Below are 14,685 nucleotides of genomic sequence, written 5' to 3' on the forward strand. Positions count from 1 at the left end.
TTGCATTTTGAACATGTCCCATTGTACAGGGGATATTCTAACTTTACATTAAGTTATTAATTTTCAAATGATCCCTCACAAGACCTATTTTGTGCAGTGGCATGTAGGGTATGAATACAGAGGTGCTTTCCACCACCACCACAATGTAGCCACTTCTGGGGTGGAACATCACTGCCACTTACTACACAGTGCAGGGGAAGCAAGGCAGGTCATCTCACCCACTTGATGGGGGACCCCTCTGTGGATCCCAGATCTGGCTGCATGAGCCAGTAGGGTCCTCAGCTCCTGGGGAGCACCAATCCAACTGCATCATCTGAACAGTGCTGTCCCTTTAAGACTCCAGTTCGCCATGCCAGGGGACTTGACCTCAGCATCCTCAGCTGAGTTGGATTAAGGGAGAGGAGGGGTTGGTGCTTAGGCTGGTTTAATGCTTTTTAAATTCTCACTCCCAAGTTGCTTTCCCAGCTCCCTCCCCCTGGAACCCAGTACAGCCATTCTTTGGCTTCCTCAGTTTGGTACCAGCCTGGCCATTACATTCCCTGCAGCAGGCAGACTGAGCTCACCCAGAGCTGAGTTTCTTTGGTTAGACTCCCAGTGCTCTGCCCAGAGCCGTGTGGATGTTTCTGGTGAAGGATCAAACCCCAGTCACGGCCCTTGGAAGCAGCTTTGGGCTGTTGCAGTGATTAGGAGCCACCATCCCCATGGCAGAGGGGCCATGGGAGGGGGCCAGGGCCCACCAGATCCTGAGGGCAAGGAATGTACCAGGAGAGCAATTCTAGCCAGATCCTGCCAGGAATCACCCCCAGCGATGAAGGACTTCACTGAAATCATGCTGTGCCCAGAAAGGCTGGAGCAGAGTAAGGTACGGGCGGTGGCAGGTGCCACTGGGGAGGGAGCTACATGGGGTCTTAGCAGTGAACCCACTTAGCCCAGAGCTTCCACTGCTGGTGCGCATCCTGCCCCTGGGGCCAGACAGTCACCTCCCAAGCCTGGACCCCTCAGTGCCATGTGCTCCCCCTCAATACCAGGCACCCTCAGTTCCCTCTCCCAGTGCCTGGAACTGACCCCCCCCCCCATCATGGGATTCACTCACCATTGAGGCACCTGCTTGGGGTCTCACTCCTTTCAGGTCTGATGCTCCCCCCTCTGACAGCTGCTCATGCTGCATCCCACCTCTCTCTTCAGGGCTCCTGCTGCTTCCTCTGTGACTCAGCCCCTTGGCCAGGTCACTGTCCTGTCCTCCCTTCCTGGATCCATTGTCCCAGTGTCCTTCCAGACAGTCCTTCTGCACCAAAGCCAGGCCCTGTCCCACTTTCCTAGCAGCAGGGAAGAGAGCCAGGCCTGCCCACTACCCCAGGCTCCAGCCCTATGCCCAGCAGCCACTGTCTGTCTGCTTGCTCCCAGGCCCCAGCACTATTGCACGGGACTCCTTCCTAGGCACTCCCCAGCCCTGATTTACTGTCCACACTCCTTCCTCTAGGGAGCAACTGCTTCCCCAGCAGCCCCTTCTGCTCTAAGCTTCTTCCCTTTAGACCCCACCACCACCTGAAAATCATCTTCCACTCAGCTTTACTGAGTCCTGGTCTCCTCCTGGGGCAGCCTATAGGTTAATTGACCTAATTTAACCTGCTTTGCCTTGTATGGGGTGGACACCTCCTCAGATCCCCCTCTCACCATACCTCCTGTGTCAGCTCCCTAGCACTGATCCCTCCTGCTACCAGCACCCAGGGCTGGCCCCCTTGCACACACCCAGCAGGGCACTGACTCCCATTAATGAACAGACCACCATGCCCAGTATTCCCTCCCCCCCACCCCAGCCACCACAAACCACTGTTCACCTCCCTGCAGCCCCATACTGCACTTCTGACCCATGTGCCCCCCACCACCACACCAACCTCTTGGACACCTGCTCTGTGTCTTGCAGACAGAGTTTTGCAATCCCATCTTTGAGAGCGAGGGAGCTGACTGCGCACCCCCCACCCCACGCCAGACAGAGCAGGAGAACGGGACCAGCGCTGGATCCCCCTGGGATGGCCTTGGTATCAGCCCCCTGGGGGCCCTAGCACCAGTGGGCAGCCCCTGAGGGAAGCATGGAGGGAAGCAGGGGAGCCCCCTCTGCCTGGGGGAGATGGGCCCAGCAGACCCTCAGGTCCTCCCCAAGGGGGTCACGTGCACAGTACTGACTAGCAGGGGGCTGCCATGGACACACCAGTGCCTTCAAGCTGGGGCATCCTGTACTCACTGCACCCCAAGGATCTGGTCCTGTGCCCCACAGCAGCTTGTTCCAGTGCCCTCCAGCTGCACTTTGCTCACCCTCTGGTGCTTGCGGGTTTACAGTGACCCACAGGTCCACCCAACACAGCGCCCACTGGCTGCCAGCTCCAGGATATAGGGTATTCCAAGACACTGGAGGGGGGGAAGCATTCCTCCCTTAGCTGCAGGGGTCCCCTGCTCATACCCAGACCCATGTGTACCCCACTGGATCCCCTCACCAGTTCTTCCAGCCTTGGGAGTCCTGACCCCCTGTTCTTAGCACTGGCAGGACTGGGTGCCCCACAGGCCTCTCCCCCAGGGCTCTGGGAAGGAGCCCCCACCCCACCCATGCTCACCAGTGACCCCCTGCTGTGCACACAGCTCTCCCCGCACGCCAGCAGCTCTGGAGCAGGGTGGGCAGGAAACACAGGCCCGACTGCACCTTTTCCTGGCTGTGCGTAGCCCTGATGAGCTCCTTGCTCTTGCTGCTCCTCGCCTTGCTGCTGGGGATCATCATCTCCAGTGAGTACCTGGGCAGGGGCACCTGGGGCAGGGGGGGCAGACAGCAGCTGGGAACAGGGAGAGGGGAGGCAGCAAGACCCAGCTCCAGCCTTACACACCAGCAAAGCCCCAAGGTTGTGGGGGGAGGGGGCAGTGAGTGGGGCTGGGAGCACACACCTGGGGGCTGCAGTAAGGGTTAGCTCCTGCTACCCATCAAGACCCTGGCCCCACCTCCTCTACCTTCCAGCTGGAATCACTGACTGCCTGAAATCCACTGAGGTTGGGGTGGTGAGACCCCCCCCCCAGCCCCAAAATGCCTAGCTCCCATTCCCACCCCCCCCCCCACATGCATGGGTGGGTTGGAAAGATCTGGGGTGCCAAGCGGAAGTGACAGCTGCAGCCTGGGATTCCCCCGCCAAGCATCTGATCCCTGCATGAGCTTCCCAGCTCCCTGTCCAGACAAGCCCATTCCACTACCTGATTCTGCTCCTGGCTCTCCCTGTGGAAGCAGAGCTGCAGTCCTCACGCCCGGCCGGACTCCCCTCTGTGACTGCATCCACTCACCACCACGCCACCACCATCACAGCACCTGCTGGTACAGCCGAGCCCATGGCCACCGCGCCACCGAGAGCGCCACCCCCAGCCACTACACCAGAGCCCTGTGAGTACCTGAGGCCTAGCACAGAGCCTCTCCCCAGGCCAGGGGATCTACCCCCACCCTACTGAGCGCAGGAGGGTATCAGACTCCCAACCAAGACCCCATTGTATGGCGAGAGCACAGGGAGCCACATTCACAGCCCTCCTCACCTCCCTGACTAGCCCCATGTTAATCCCAGAAAAGCAGAGCAGTGGGGAGAGCAGCTAAGAGCAGAGGGGATTCCCGTCCTTGACCAGGGTAAGCACTGAGCCCCACAGCTGGGGGCACAGAGAGGAGCTCCCCACCCCACAGCTTTCCCCACTCCTGGGCTGAGGGCATGAAGGGGGGGCCCCCACCCCACAGCTTCCCCGATTCCTGGGTGATATGGGGAGACAACCCCTTCTTAACTCAGCCTATGTAACCATCCCTCTCCAATGTTCTTGTCTCCCTGTGCAGCCTGTGGGGGGACCCTGCAGGGCCCCGAGGGCTCCCTCAGCTCCCCCAGGTACCCTGCCCCCTACCCACCCAACACCCTGTGCATCTGGCGCATCCAGGTGGAGGACGGGCTGGCCATCCAACTGAAGATTGAGTCGCTCAGCCTGGAAGGCACCAGGTGGTGCCTCTTCGACCGGGTGGAGCTGTACGAGGAGCTGGGGGCTGCTAGTGGCTCCCCTTGGGGAGGGACATCCAGGTGGGACCCACTGCCAGGCTGGGTGAATCACAGCCCCCCCCCCCATCCCCACCCATCCATGCTCAGATCAGCCACCAGATCCTCAGCTTTTGGGCCACAGGGGTGCCAATTGCAAAGAGCCCTGGATTCCCATCTGCCAGGGTAGGCAGCTTGTCAAATCAAGCAGCAGCCTCTGCTCAGGCCAGGCCCTGGCCTAGCTGGGCCTGCAGAAGGTCCAGGGGAGGTGTGTTGGTAGAGCAGTAAGTAGGGGTGGGAGAAGAGAGAGAACTCACCCCCAGGGCTGCCTGGCACTCAAGCAGGGCTGCAGCAGGTTGTCTCCCTCCCCAACATCCCCTTGTCAGTTACAATTCTGTCTTGGGGCGGGGAGGGGGGGCAGTCCCTTTTCTGTGGCTCACCCCCCCACCCCCTCTGGGTCATACAAACCAAGCCAGTCCTTCCAGGGGGTCCCTATAGAGACCAGTCTCAGAAGTCTTCCAGCACCCACAGATTTCAGGGTTTTCCCCCTGGCTTCAGGGACTTGGGCTCTGGGCTCCCCCAGTTGGATTCTCCCCTAAGGAGAAGGCTTCTGTGGGTGCCATCTTTTGGAGTTGGTGGGGGACCCCAGGCCCACCCTTTATCCCAGGCTCCCATACAGGGCCCTATGGTGGGCAGCCAGGCTCTGCACCTTGGGGTGCTAAGTAGCCACCCTCCAGGTCACTTTCTACCCACAGTCCCTGTCCCTGTCCCCAGAGGAAGTTAAAGAACCACAAAGTTTCTGACGTGCTCACTGGGTCTCTCCATACTCTGATTTGCAACCTTGGTCAGAGCTGTATTGGTAACATTTCCCCAGCTGTAGGGTCTGCCCATGCCCCTCTGCCTCCCTTTTATACCTTGCCTCCAGCTGGGCAGGCTTTGCAGGTGCCTCCACCTAGGCCCAGAGCTTAACCCCTTCTTATCCAGTGCAGACTTTGTACATGCCATCACAGGATCCCAGTGCAGGAGGTTGTGGGTCAGGACTGAGGGGCACTGACAGAGCTGGGGGACATAGGGTGTCCCAGGGCTGGTATGGCAGGGGGCCGTGGGTCTATGGGTCAGGACTGAGGGGTACTGGCAGAGCTGGGGGGCAGCACAGGGTGTCCCAGGGGTGGTATGGCAGAGGGCTGTGAGTCAGGACTGAGGGGCACTGACAGAGCTGGGGGACACAGGGTGTCCCAGGGCTGGTATGGCAGGGGGCCGTAGTCTATGGGTCAGGACTGAGGGGTACTGGCAGAGCTGGGGGGCAGCACAGGGTGTCCCAGGGGTGGTATGGGAGAGGGCTGTGAATCAGGACTGAGGGGCACTGACAGAGCTGGGGTAAACAGGGTGCCCCAGGGGTGGTATGGCAGGGGGCTATGGGTCTATGGGTCAGGACTGAGGGGCACTGACAGAGCTGGGGGACACAGGGTGCCCCCGGGGTGGTATGGCAGGGGGCCGTGGGTCAGGATTGAGGAGCACTGGCAGAGGTGGGTGGGAGGCTGGGAGGGACAGGGTGTCCCATGGGTGGTATGGTGGGGGGTTCTGGGTCAGGATTGAGGGGCTCTGGCAGAGCTGAGGGGCAAAGGATGTCCCAGGGGTGATATGGCAGGGGGCTATGAGTTAGGACTGAGGGGCACTGGCAGAGCTGGGGGGCAAAGGATGTCCCAGGTGTGATATGGCAGGGGGCTATGAGTCAGGACTGAGGGGCACTGGCAGAGCTGGGGGGCAAAGGATGTCCCAGGGCTGGCATGGCATATTGTTCTGGATCAGGATTGAGGGGCACTGACAGAGCTGTGAGAGAGAAACTTGTCCACCCTTCCTGCCTCCAGCCATGAGTCTGAAAGCGACCCCTGCCCTGGGCCTGTGGGTCCCTCCCCCTAGAGTAGCGCAGCAGGAACGGAGTGGAGGGATCCCAGCAGCTGTCCTGTGCTCTGCTGCTGCCCCGCAGGCACCCTGGCAGATCCAGCCTCCCCACCACCATGGGATCCAGGCCGTCCCAGCCACATGGGCCTAAGGAAGTAATGGGCAGGTGCCTGCTTCTGCTCCTTGCCCCACCCGCCAGCGTCTCTGGGGCAAGGGGCACCGGTTGCACACACTTGCTGCTCTCTGTAGGTTTTGTGGCGACGTGGCCCCCCCGACAATCAACACCAACTCCAACCAGCTGCGCGTCACCTTTGTCTCGGACAACAGTGTGGGTGCCCTGGGGTTCACCGCCCACTACCGTGCCATCCTGCCCAGCGACAGTGAGTGCAGCCCCACACAACCATCCCACCCCCTGGGGCTTCACCCTCCCAGGGCAGCAAGGGCCCTCTGATGCAGGACCACCCCAAGCCCTGGGCACCTATGGGAGCTTCCAAGGGAGGCTCACTGAGCATCTTACTCGGCTTGCACAAAACAGCGTACAGATGGGCACAGGGTTTGGGGTGCTTGCCCTCGCCTGGGAGGGGGTCCCACTTTGGATAGGGCCTCCACCTTGCGGGGGGGAAGGAGGGGGCTCTGTTACACAGCTGATCAGAGCAGTCCCTTCTGGCGTTCAGAACTGTGAACCCACAGGAGATGGGGCACTGGCCCTGGGCATGAAGCTGCTGACAAAGGGGCATTGCCAGGTTTATAGGCCCTCACCCAGCCATGAGCTCCTGCTTTCAGCAGCCACACCTCTTCCTCGTCCATCTGTCTGGCTGTCCTAGAGAGCTGTGCCTGGGACGAGTTTTTCTGCGACCAGGGGCTCTGCCTCGACCTGGGCCTTGTCTGTGACGGCTTCCACGACTGCACAGACAAGAGCGATGAAGCCAACTGCAGCTCGAGACACAAAGGTACAGGCAGGCGAGTGGCCTCTGGCACGGCTCAGCGACGCAGGGGCTGGGCCGTGCAGGGCCAGGCCTGGGCCAGCAGGGCAGAGTGAAGGGCAGCAGCAGAGCTGGATGGGGCCCTGTACTGGAGTTGCAATGGGGTGTTGGGGGTCAGGACTGAGGGACATTGGCAGAGCTGGCAGGCAGGACAGACATACAGGGCACTGGTCAAGTGTGGGAGCCCAGGCCTGGGACAGCAGGGGGATGGTGCCTGTAACAGTTGAGGGGCATTGGCAGAAGTGGGTGGGGTCCAGGACTGGAAAAACAGGGGATGCTGTGGGTCAAGACTGAGGGGCACGGGCAGAGCCATGGAGGAAAAGTCCATGTGCTGGGGGCTGAGTGGGGTGGGGGGAGCTTTAACAGACTATGTGGGGCCAGAGCAAATCCCTCAGCTGGGACAGGCTGAAAAGTTCTTGCCTGGGTGCTGCAGGGTGCAGGGAGCCCTGGGAAGCCAGGACTGAATCAGACAGCAGTGGGAGGGGGGCTGGGCTGGGCCGGGCCGGGGAGGGAGGGGGAGAGCCCATGGATCACAGGACTGGAGGCAGAACAACCAGCATGCACCAGTCACAGCTGAGGAAGAGCAGAGATCCAGCCCCATGGTGTCTCTCGTTCCAGAATGCGGTGGGTCGTTGACCAACTTGGAGGGGCAGTTCTCCACCCCAAGCCACCCCCAGCCGTACCCGCATCAGCAGGTGAGGGAGGAGCCAGGGGCGGGGGGCAGCAAGAGTGCTAAGCAATGGAGGCTACAGGGAGGAGTGTCATGTGGCCCAGCTGGCACAAGAGGAGAAGGGCCAACCTCCACCATGCAGCTGTTGGCACCACAAAGGAGAACCAGGGCTATGGAGGGCAGGGGAGGTGGAGTGGGTCAGATTGACCTGTGCTGTCCAAGCCCCAGAGGGATGACCCCCCGCATTGTGTCCGGAAACACGAAAAGAGACAGAAATGCCCCAGTCTGGGCCACGCTGGTAGCTCCCCCATCCAGAGGTGGGCAGGCGTTTAATGCCTGGTGTCACGGATCAGGTCCGGTGCTTTTGTGTGGCTCTGGAACAGTCCCTGGGAGGAGCCCTTCAGTGTGCCAGCCCGCTTAGAGTCATGCTCTTTCGCTAGGGTGAGCCACTTGGCTTCCCCGCCTCCAGGGACTGAACCTCAGCCTTCAGCACCCCGGCTTCCCACCGTGAGTTTCCTGCAGCGAGTCCACCTGCGGGAGGCATGTGCACCCAAAGGGATCCATGCATTCCCTCCCCTTCCTTAAACTGCAGTGATGCAGCCAGAACTGTAACAGCGCCAGGGTTTATTAGATGTCTGGAACACAGCGTAGACAGCCCTTGGTTAACACAGGGAACAGAAAGTTACAGCATCCACATCTGGCCCAGAGCCCTCTGACCCCTCTTTAATCTCAGTCCAGGAACATCTCCGCCACTTCCTGCAACCTCACCCGGCCCCTCCTTTGTCCTTGTTCCCCTGCGGGCATCCATGGTCGTTAGTTGCTAGGTGCCCAGTGTCCATCTAGCTGGAGTGGCTGTTGTCCTCTGGGACTCTCCGTGGGCCCAGGGCCCCAGGCAGCGAGGTGTCAGACATACCCAGATCTTGGGGTCTCTGCAAAGAGGAAACAACCTTTTCCCACCACCTATTTAACCATACACCACATAGGGGAAACTGAGGCACACACATGCTTCATACAAAATATCATGAAATTCCCATGCCATCTCACCCAGTCTGTGCCTGCCTAGCAGTTCCCCATCCAGACACTCACAGGGGTGTCTGGCACAGGCTCACTGCCATCGGTCTCTTCCAGCTGTGTATCTGGCAGATTGCCGTGCCCGTGGGCCATGTGATCGATCTGCAATTCCACAACTTCAGCCTGGAGTGGCAGGAGGACTGCACCTTCGACTTTGTGGAGGTGCACGACAGTGCAGGCACAGATGCCCCCAGCCTTCTGGGCAGGTACAGGCGCCCGCAGCTCAGCAGTCTGCCACTGGGTTCAGGAGATTGAGGGAATGGGCGGGGGGTGGGGGGTACACAGAACTCCCTGAGCAGGGCTGCCTTGCAGAGCCATCTCCTGCTGGGGGAAGAGGCACCTCTCTCCTATCCAACTGAATGCCCCCCTCCCCAGCACTGGAGAGACCCAGGTCCTGCCCCTCCCAGACCCAGCACTAACTGCCTCTCATCAGCCATACATCTCCAGGCGCTGTACCAAGCAGGTCGGTCTTACCCTCTCCATTTCACACAGCAGGGAAGTGACTTGCCCAAGGCAGGCTGGTGACACAGCTGAGAAAGGGCACCCAGGGCTCCGAAGTGCCAGTCCAGTGCTCTATCCACTAGGCAGCAATGCCCTCCCAAGGTACTAGCCATTATTCTGCACACAGCAAGAAGATGGGCTGCACAGGGACAGGGCAAACGTCTCCAGAGGCATTTGGCATGGCCACAACCTCCCACACACCATCCATCCCCCTCCCCATCCCTGCTTCTCTCTTTTTTTCCCTGTCTCACTCGCCCCTTTTTCTCCATCTCGCTCCTCCCCCTGCCCCGTCTCTCTTCCCCACTCCTCAGCCCCCTCGCTCCTATCACATTTCCTCTCTCGGCAGGTTCTGTGGCTCCCAGCTGCCGCCAGTCCTGACCTCCTCACGACATGTCATGACCATCCTGTTCATGGCAGATGAAGGCGTGGCGGAGGACGGGTTTTTTGCCACCTACCATGCCCGGAACGCCACGGAAAGTAGGTGCCTGGGTCTGAAACACACCTGCTGCCTGGGTCTTTCTCCAGCTGGGTGGCAGGGTTGCCCATCTCTGAGCGTCATGTCCTGGTGCCAAGCCAACCCATGTGCAGTCTCTGCCGGGGTGCTGCTCAGCAGTGGATTCATCACTGGCACGGAGTGGGGCATCCACTAGTCTCGGCCATTGCTCTGCGTCGCCAGCTGTGAGATTGTCCCATCTCCTCTGGAAGGGGCCAAAGACTTCCCCAGCTAGGCTGATCACAGGGTAATTTTGCCTAGGAGGAGGGAACAGCCTTGGGGTGTTTACCAAGGGAATGGCCTGACACTCTGTCATTTCCCTGTTGCTACCAGTAAGTAGCTGATTGCAGTTACCAAGGGAGAACAATGGGATCACCTTCCTAACCCCACCCCTGGGGAATCTCTGGGGTAAACAGAAAGCAGCATGGCCCAGAAATCTTAGCAGTGACTGTCAGAGTCCACTCCTCCACCCTCCAGGTCTGCCTTTTCCCCCGCTTCCTCTTTCCAAGGTACTTCCCAGGGGACCTTTGCTCCTCCTTGGTGCATTTGTCTGCTGAAGCAGTGCTGTTGTACAGCTGGGAACTGAGGCCCAGCAAGCTCACAGGCTTGTGTGTATGAGAAGTGGTGAATTGATACCACTGTAGCTACCCTGGCATGGGGACACTTGCTATAGTCACCATATGATAGCGCTGTCCGGTTGGGTCTGTGATCCAGTGACCATGGCTACATGGTAGTTACACTGGAGAGGGCACCCCTTCCCATTGTAATTACAGTCGCTGACTGCTCGTGTGTCCCCAGTTGGCTCTGCAAGTGCAGGGTCACTATGGTGACTATAGTTACATGGCAGCCCATTGCATATAGGCCCCATTGCTGTACTCAGCCAAGTACCTGCTCATTCCGACATCTTTCTCGCTCATCCGCCAAGAAACGTGCAGCCCCTCAGAGTTCTCCTGCAGCAACGGGGAGTGCCAGGCATGGGAGTCGGTGTGTGACGGCTGGCACGACTGCCCAGATGGGGGCGATGAATTCAACTGCACAAGTGTCTCACCTCCCTCCTTTGGTGAGTGAAACCCCTAGCTCAATCCAGGTCCTGCAATGACCAGCACTTGGCTTATGGGGTGGGGGAACCTTATCCGCCTGTTTCCTTCAGGCAGTTCAGGTCACAAGTGGAATGAGTTTGGTAGGTCTCAGCCCTGCACCCAGGGAACATCTGTCCATATACACTAATGTGACCGCCAACTCTGAGGCACCTGCCGGGCTAGGATCCAGATTTTGGAGCCCATGGGCCCTGCAACCATTCTTTGCAAGTCCTAGCCAGTGCATCCCTCCAGCTCAGATACAGCTGCCACCTGTATCTCCTGCCCTCCTCCCTGCAGAGTCCTCCTGCCAGCAGATCCAAGTGGAGATGTGCTTGGGCCTCAGCTACAACACCACCTCCTTCCCCAACATCTGGCTGACCATCCCAGACCAGCAGGGGGCAGCCACCATGCTCCGAGACTACAAGGTGAGCCCAGCACAGGAGGCCGTGAGGGAGACTGCTCTGCCCAGCCAATCATTTGTCAGCTGGGTGGGAAGGAAACCCAGTGGGAAGCAAGCAGGCTGGGTGGAGAATTTGCTTTGTGTGGAAGGAGGGGACATAGGGTATCCAGGGGAAATGCACCCATAAATGGGGAAACCAGCCCCCCAAACATCGGTGCCCCAGGCTTTGTGGTGCTCACTGCCTCCCTGTCTCCTCGCAGGTCCTGATGGGGCTCCCCTGCTACCAGCACCTGCACCTGCTGATATGCAGCCTCTTCGTGCCCAAGTGCACACCGGACGGGGGCGTCCTGCAGCCCTGCCGCTCCGTGTGCCTGACGGCGGAGCAGCGCTGCCAGCAGGCTCTCAGCCTCCTCAGCATCCTCTGGCCCATCAACTGCAATGTCCTCCCCGACTCCAATGACCCTGTGGAGTGCTTCAAGCCGTGAGGGGGTGGTGGGGCCCAATAAGCAGAGGGATGGGACTGGCTTTCCCTGCATGCTGGCCAGAAACATAACCTGTCTGACTTTGGGTCGGGTGGGGACCCAAATCCTTCTCAGAGCTATACCCTCCCCTTCCTATCCATTACCCTTCGGGGGCCTGAGGGCACGGGAAGAGCCTGTGGGGCCCAGGAGCCCCAAATAAAGGTGCTGGAGAAGAAACCATCCACCCTGAGACTGGGAGATTGCTGCCCCATAACTCCCCCTGGTATCCCCCATAACAGTCCCCTAAGGGAGCTGCCGGGGCTGGCCCTAAGGGCCTGGAATGCAAGTGACTGGCTCTGGGAGCCCCACACTGCATAGCCACAGCACTTTGGCAACACCTGGCCCCATCTCCCCAGTCCTGCAGGGGAGCTAAAGAATCAGCCGGCTCGTGCCTTCTTCTCACCCACCACATCCTCCGATACCCCGTCCAAGCAGAGGGGAAGGTGACTCTCTACTCCCCCGCACCCCAGTCTACTTCCTGCAGCAAGGTGACAGCTCCCTCCCAGCTGACCCAAGAATGGTACCTGCCATCTCCAACATAAGGAGCACAGGGGCGGCCATCTTTGTCCTAATGTCCCCAGTCCCAGCAGAGCACACACCTGGGCCTGGCTGAGCGGCTGTTGCCCGTCGACCACTTCGTGCTCGACACATGGCAAGGACCAGCGCTGTGCTAATGCACAGGCTGCCGAAGGGGGGAAGGCTGCTTTTGGACTGGGCATGGGACTCAAGAGGGCTGAGTTCAGTTCTCAGCTCTGCAACAGACTCCCTGCATGACTGAGGGAAAAGAAAAAATAAATCCTTCTGTGACTCAGTTTCCCCATCTGTAAATCGGAGACAATACAATCAGGGGGTGGTGAGGATAAAAGCATAGCTACCTGGGGCCCTGTTGTGGTGGGAGGGGTATGAAAGTATCTAGGGAGATGAATGACAAAAAACACCTTAAGAAATGGCATCTTACCCGACATCACACTTCATTCCACAGACCTTCCGGTGCCCACGCCTGTAACTTGACATCTCATCTGGGCAGCAGGGGACTGGAGGGCTGCTTCCCCAGTGCCACGGCAGCTTAAGGCATAGCACCCACTGCCATGCTTCAGTTCCTTGGCCCCATTCTGGCACCGAACGGCTGTCTTTCCACCTTACTCAAATGCCGCTTGTGCCCAGGGTGAGGAGTTAATGATCTCACCACGCAGACACGTGGGCTAAGGCAAGGCCTGGTGCACTGGGCTCCACTTGACTTGGCTGGCAGCTCCTGGGGAAGCCTGCACCTGGTGTGCTGGCCAGAACAGCAGCGCAGGCTCCAAGGCCCTTGGCACGACTCTGTGTGTCTAATAAACAGCTGCAGCATTTTACAACTACAACCTTTGAAATAATAATTTGGCCTCACCCCCACCCAGGGGGTCAGGTCAATATTACCCTCATATCAGCGCTGGGGAAACTGAGGCACAGAGAGGGGTAATTATTTGCCGGCAGGTCAGGAGCAAGGCCAGGATCAGAACCCAGGAAGCCCATGTCTGAATCCCCAGCTCTAAGCACTGGAATATGCCTGAGCTGGGTGGGATCACTGGAAGGGGTCACTGGGAACGGAGACCTAAGGGGTCCCTGGACAAGGAGCTGGGGAGTGAGAGCAGGAGCCCTCGTCTGTCTGAAGCAGACATGGCTCATAGCTAGGGCCCTACCAAATTCACGGTCCATTTTGATCTATTTCCCAGCCTAGCATAAATTTCATGATTTCTCCAGCAATTTAAAACTGAAATTTCATGGTGTTGTAATTGTAGGGCTCTGACTCTTAAAGCAATTGCGGGGGGGGGAGAAATCACAAGGTTATTGGAGCGGGGTGGTTGCGGTACTGCTACCCTTACTTCTATGCTGCTGCTGGAAGCAGCGCTGCCTTCAGAGCTGGGCGGACAGACCGCAGCGGCTGCTGGCCGGGAGCCCAGCTCTGAAGGCAGAGCCGCTCTCAGCAGCAGCACAGAAATAAGGATGGCATGGTAGGGTGTTGCGAACCTTACTTCTGCGCTGCAGCTGGCGGGGCACTACCTTCAGAGCTGGGCGCCCAGCCAACAGCTGCCGCTCTGCAGCCGCCCAGCTCTGAAGGCAGTGCAGAAGTAAGGGTGACAACACCGCGCAACTCCCTTTCAGGTTAGGACCCCCAATTTGAGAAATGCTGGTCTCCGCCCTGAAATCTGTATGGTACAGGGTAAAAGCACATGAAAGACCAGATTTCACGGTCTGTGACGTACTTTTCATGGCTGTGAATTTGGTAGGGCTCATAGCAGGGCTGGGATGGAGGTGGGCAGGGTTGCTTGGAAGGGCCAAAACCCAAGGAGAAAATCTAGGCCCCTTTGTTATATGAACCCCTTCCACTTCAGGAGCGTGTGGGGGAAGAGGTTGCTGGCTCTGCATTGGTCTGAGCTTATCTCACCCAGAGCAGCACGGGGGTTCTTCCTCAGATGTAAATACTGAACCCCTCCCCAAGCTGGAGAGGGTGGGAGGAACTGGGGAGAGGGTGGAAGAGGTTCCACTCCTGAGGAAGGGGAAGGTGAATTATAGCTGGAGCTGCCGGTTGGGTTAGGAATCCTGGCCTGACTCCTGACCACTCCACTAAGGCTGGCTGTGCCTTAAAGCCACAAACAAGCTTCTCCTGACCAAAGACAACATCCTGTTTTCCCATCCACTGGGAGGATCCACAGGCCAATGTGGCTGGCTGAACACCATCCCTGTGATCCAGAACGCTGGCACTGCCACCTACCTCACTTGGGACCTCTGCTGGAAAGGGCACAGAGGGGCTCTGTCAGCATAGGCTCAGAGCAGGGCTTCCGTTCACTAGTGCACAGCTCCTGGAAACTCCTGGCACTGAGACGTGACTGCATCCTTCCCCCGGCTAGTGCACAGCTCCCAGGAACCCCTGGCACCGAGACGTGACCACGTTCCCCCCCTCCCCCCCCCCCCCCCCCCCCCACACACAACAGCACAGCACCCAGGAATGCTTGGCACCTAGACGTGACCGCATCCCATCCCCCCCCAG

At 59.1% G+C, this 14,685-nt stretch overlaps 1 protein-coding gene across 1 annotated transcript; it reads left to right on the forward strand.

The window, feature by feature from the left end:
* Positions 1–650: 650 nt before the first annotated feature.
* On the forward strand, positions 651–11,857 carry MFRP (membrane frizzled-related protein). The gene is given in 13 exon segments (XM_075073440.1): positions 651–862; positions 1,925–2,039; positions 2,635–2,775; positions 3,266–3,415; positions 3,848–4,082; positions 6,189–6,319; positions 6,764–6,889; positions 7,541–7,617; positions 8,721–8,869; positions 9,511–9,641; positions 10,583–10,717; positions 10,761–11,320; positions 11,322–11,857. Coding segments are annotated over 13 exon segments (2,304 nt in total). The 5' UTR covers positions 651–808; the 3' UTR covers positions 11,622–11,857.
* Positions 11,858–14,685: the final 2,828 nt, after the last annotated feature.

The sequence above is a fragment of the Chelonoidis abingdonii genome, chromosome 18 (genome assembly GCF_003597395.2).
Source record: "Chelonoidis abingdonii isolate Lonesome George chromosome 18, CheloAbing_2.0, whole genome shotgun sequence".
NCBI lineage: Eukaryota > Metazoa > Chordata > Testudines > Testudinidae > Chelonoidis > Chelonoidis abingdonii.